The sequence below is a fragment of the Morone saxatilis genome, unplaced genomic scaffold (genome assembly GCF_004916995.1).
Source record: "Morone saxatilis isolate NCDOM2014 unplaced genomic scaffold, NCSU_SB_2.0 Contig8, whole genome shotgun sequence".
Classification (NCBI taxonomy): domain Eukaryota; kingdom Metazoa; phylum Chordata; class Actinopteri; family Moronidae; genus Morone; species Morone saxatilis.
In genome coordinates, this window is record NW_023340257.1 from 16,475,240 (window position 1) to 16,480,115 (window position 4,876).

The 4,876-nt window shown below is 41.0% G+C and overlaps 1 protein-coding gene across 1 annotated transcript in view; it reads right to left on the reverse strand.

Moving 5' to 3' along the window:
• Positions 1 to 4,876, reverse strand: part of ttc9b (tetratricopeptide repeat domain 9B) — a 23,926-nt gene that overhangs the window by 909 nt on the left and 18,141 nt on the right. The window contains 1 exon segment of the mRNA XM_035679420.1: positions 836 to 1,018. Within this exon segment, the coding sequence (XP_035535313.1) occupies positions 836 to 1,018 (183 nt within the window).

Here is a 4,876-nt window from a genome sequence, read left to right on the forward strand (position 1 = left end):
AGACACACTGTGATATTAAAAACAGAGCTTGCAGTAGTTGAACTGCTCTGTTTTGTTTATCTAAAGCTTGTTGACTCATGTAGCTCATCAGAGACCGTGCTACCTGATAGGCACTACAGTATTATTATTATCATTACTTCTCCATAATTGTGGCCAACAATGTCCTGCCAGTGGTGCCATGATATACCACTGTTGCAAGAAATGTAGCAAAGCCTCAACAAGGGCAAGGAGGAAGAAAAAGACTAAATATGGATCGGTGGCGGTTTCAAGTTATTCCAAAAATCGGCTCTGCAAATATTTTATGAGGAAAGCATCCCAAGCTCTCGAGGACACACACAACGCTTTCTAAATGTTGAAAGCAAACTCACCCCTCACCACCAACCAAAAAATAGGGGGTTTATAAAATGTACTAATTTTACTTTTTATCTTTTATATATTCAGTTAATAATTTTATTACACTTTCACTTTCCAACTGATAAATGGTGTTTTAAAACCTTCTCCGCACTGTGAGGAATAACATTTGTGTGTGTGTGTGTGTGTGTGGGAGGGGGATAGTGAAACTTATGCATTATTTTCTTTCTCTAAAAAGTTGTTGAATTGAGGAATAACAAGTTAAACTTAATAGAAAATATCAAACACGACCTCATTGTCTTCAATGGCAACACGTTCAATGCTTCACAATCTTGTAGCTCAGATATTGAAGTTTATATTATATATACATATATTATTATACAGTTTTATATAATAACCTTAATACTAAAGAGCTCTGCTTCAACCTGCAGTAATCTGTCTCTGTCACTTGTTATGTGACACTGAATGCATCGTTCACCGTTACCTGAGGGTTCGCGGTTCTTGGCGTCACGCAGGTAACGTAGGGCACATTCGTAGTCACCCAGGTGATAGAAGGCGATGCCGGCTCGGTACATGGCCTTGAAGTGGTCTCTCTGGTGGCTCAGCACCTTCAGACAGTACTCCTTCACTCTCTCGTAGTTTACCAGCTCCGACTGCAACAGACACGCTGCAGGAAGGAAGGAAGAGAGGGAATAAGTTCAAAATGCTTTAAAAAAAAGAATTGTAATAATGATTTTGTTCATGCAAACACTTTGAGTCTCGTTTAGTGAAGTTTAAACGACAAGTACGTCCCATGAGTGTAAAACAAAGACGGGGATATTTTGCTGACATCTTACTCTGTGTCTTTTAATAGACCCACGCTGAAATCTAGCCTCCACAGTACTTCCTCAGGATGGCAGTGAGCTGACTATAAATAGCTAATACTAATGTCTCACAGTGTGGAGACACAAAACGTCGTGCAAGCAGTTTGAGGCCCGGGGCAGGAGAGTTGTGTCTCTACATGCTGCCTTTGAACTCGACATGCAAAACAGAGAAATGGGAGAAAATTCAGCTTGAGAATGATTGATTGAATATTGAGCGGATGCTTATTCCCCTGACTTAGCAGATGTGTTGTTAGCAGCGGGGGCAGCAGGAGGGACGGGGAGAAGGAGGGCAAGGATGCGGAGATCAAGTGAGCGACAGATACCGCAGAAGTCCGTTGGGACGAGAGAGTGAGTGGCGAAGAACAGAACTGAGGTCAGGATGTATAAACCTGAACCAACTGTAAAAACGCCATAAAGTGCAATTGTATGTAGCTGCAGCCGATTCTCAGCAGCTCTGAGATCAGCTGAGGTCGTAATAACTTCATTAGTAAAGACACGCACACACACACACACACACACAGCTTTTAGTCCACTAAAGCTTTTAAATGCCTGCTGATGGCTCAGATATCTGATCACTCAAACACAATTCCTCTGGTGATCACAAGCACTCGAGGCTTTTCCTTCACTTCTCCCTTCATTTCTTTCTTTTTCCATCACTCCAGTGTGTCTTTATCTATCTGATGATATATCAGAAGTCATTTTCTTTTATCCCTTCTTGTACTTCCACTGTCATATCTCCTCCAGTACTCCCATCCCACCCTTCCCCTCCCTCCCTCCATCCTCCCTCCCTCTCTCCTCTGAGTCTGCCCTTGACACACAGACAGCTCTGTGAATAACATGAGTCAGGCACTATTGGCTGGGAGGCAGGGTGAGGCAGGAGTGAGAGACAGAAAGAGGGAGAGGCAGGGAATGAGGGGCATGGCTGCAGTAGGAGGAGACCGGTGGGAGACCAGGGTGAGGAGAGGGGGGAGTGTGTTAAAAGCAGTTGCTGGTCCTCTACCTGTCATCTCGCCCTGAGCCTCAGAGACTGTCGAAGGTCTGGCCTTGACCGTCAACAACGCAAGAGCAAAACACTAAATAATTCATCATGGACGTCGGGGGACGGGCTAATTCAATAACAATCAATGTGTTTTGGTATTTAGTGGTTGAAGTTGTGTCTGTGTGTGTTGTATGTGTGTTTGTGTGTATTGTGTCACTGCCTCAAGCCTTACAGCTGTAGACATGAACTTTGCTTTATAACATGCAATTAAAATGGGGATTGAGGGTCTCTGGAGATGCCATTTTAATTTGATCACAATTATATTTATTTAAAATACAACTGTCCCCTTTATGAGTTCAGCAGGAAATGTTTGTTTGTTATTATTGTCTTTGTTATTATTATTATCCATAACATCAGTCCAAGTCAGAGTTATTATGATTGTGTATTTTTCGTCTTTCATTTTTTTTTTCAGTTCAGTTTAGTTTTAGTTTCATTTTTTTGTTGTGTTATATGGGGGGTATCTGTCAGGGGCAAGATTTAAGAAGTTCAGCATAGATATTACAATACAAACAGATAGATACATCCCATGTCTCAATAAACATATGCACAAAAGCCTCCTCGTGGTGTATGTACACAATATCGTTTTATTTAGTTTTTGTTTTCTTTCTAAAATCTAGTTTTTTATTTTTATTTCAGTTAACTAAAATGTTTTTTCACAGCTAGTTTTTAGTTAGCTGTATTCACATTATTATTCTCAAGAAAAACCTTTTTATCCACCATTTCTCTTGGCTTTCTCCTCTAAAAGTACCTATATGTTGCATTTCTTCACGTTCCTGGGAATAGGCCTTTTTCACAACAGACATTTTGACTTGTCGTAGTAGAAAACCACAGTTATTAATGACATGTTTAGAAATAGGTTTTAGAAGTATTCAGGTTTAGTGTTGCACATGTAAATATTATATCCTGGTTTTGAGAAACATGCATATGTCACCTGATACATCTGTAGTTAGTCAGCAAATCTAAAAATATGATGGTTAATAACGATAATGATCCTCATGGACTGTATTGTTGCTCTTGCTTTTCATTAATTCAGTCAGCCTAAAACCAAACTCAACCACTGAGGTAACTCAGTCGGTACAGAAAGAAGTCAGTGGTAAGATCCATCAGACACCTACATACTGTATGATCATGTATACATAAGTATATCTTCTCTTCATATTATCTCCATAAATTAGACGTGTTTTTATGTTTTAACTATTCAACAATTTAGTTTTGCAGACTAACTAACTCAATTGTTTGGTTGTTTCCTCTTGTCAAGCACTTTCAGTTGCCTTTCTTGCATGAAAGTTGTTATTAGGTGAATGCAGGCACACCCTAATACTAAAGAAAGCCCGACAATCCTCTTATTTTAAATGTATGACTCAGCCAGCAAGGTCGGAGCTGTTTCCCGTCTTCTGTGATCGTAAGAGTGTTCAGCCCAGTACAGTGGGAATCACCTCAGATGCCCTCTACCTCCCCTGCACACCTCTCTACACACTCCTCTATTTGTTTTTACAACCGTCCAGCAACGACATGACTACTCTCATCCCTCCACACGCCCATCCATCATCGCCCTCCAGCAGTGGACGAGAGCGGAGCTTTCAGAGGATTCAGTTACAGTCCATAATGGCCTAATGGCTGACGCAGTTAGAGAGTTCACTGGCTCTCGCACACAAACATATGAGATAACATACACACACACATACACACAGCTACAGTGCATACAGCAGATACACGGTTAGCAATGACATGGACAGAGGCACAAACACAAATTGATACAAGTGACTGCAAATGAATGAGTGGGTGTAAACAAGGGCTGAATATGACTTGACAGAATCACAAATGGACAACTTTAAAATCAACGTTTTGATGAAAACAATGGTTAAAAAGATACGTGACGTACAAATACACACACACACACACACACACACATAAAGCAGTGTGCACAAGTGATGACTGGCCGGCCGCACCCTACTGGCCCATTAGGCAGATGGATGGCATGCCAGAGGAAATGTAGAGTGTGGTGAGATGCATTAAGGGTGTGATAATGATGGGATCATCGGAGCAGGATGGGCAGGGACACAGACAGACAGAGGCCCCATAAAAACAGCAGAACAATATCACTGGAGCCAAGGTGTCCCAGTTGCTGATAGAAACAGACATGTGAGTCTGAGGGTTTCTGTTTGTGCCCTGTATTATCTATAAAAATAGACTGATTCGGCAGCGGTTCCAAACCTAGATGTCTGGATAAATCAGCGGATGTGAAATGATTAACAAGAGAGGAAGACAGAAACACACAATGCTTCCCTCTAATCTTTTTTCTTTATAGGCTAAATATGAATAGTCTTTGGTTGAACTGGTCACAAGCAGTGGACAAGCCCACGTCCATGTCACAAACCTGAAATTAGTTAGTGTTTTTGTTGTCAAATCCTGACTATAATTTATCTGCTGTGACCACAATCTTTTCCTCACTACAAGGCGTTATTAGCTGGTTATGAAATAGTTTAAATTTAATACTGATGCCTCTATACATAAGCACACAAGACCAGCAGAGAAGATTGGCTATTTCTATATAGGTATTCTTAATGCCTGCCACGGGTCAGACTCCCCTTGAAATCGATTAAATGAGGCGGTGGAAACACTA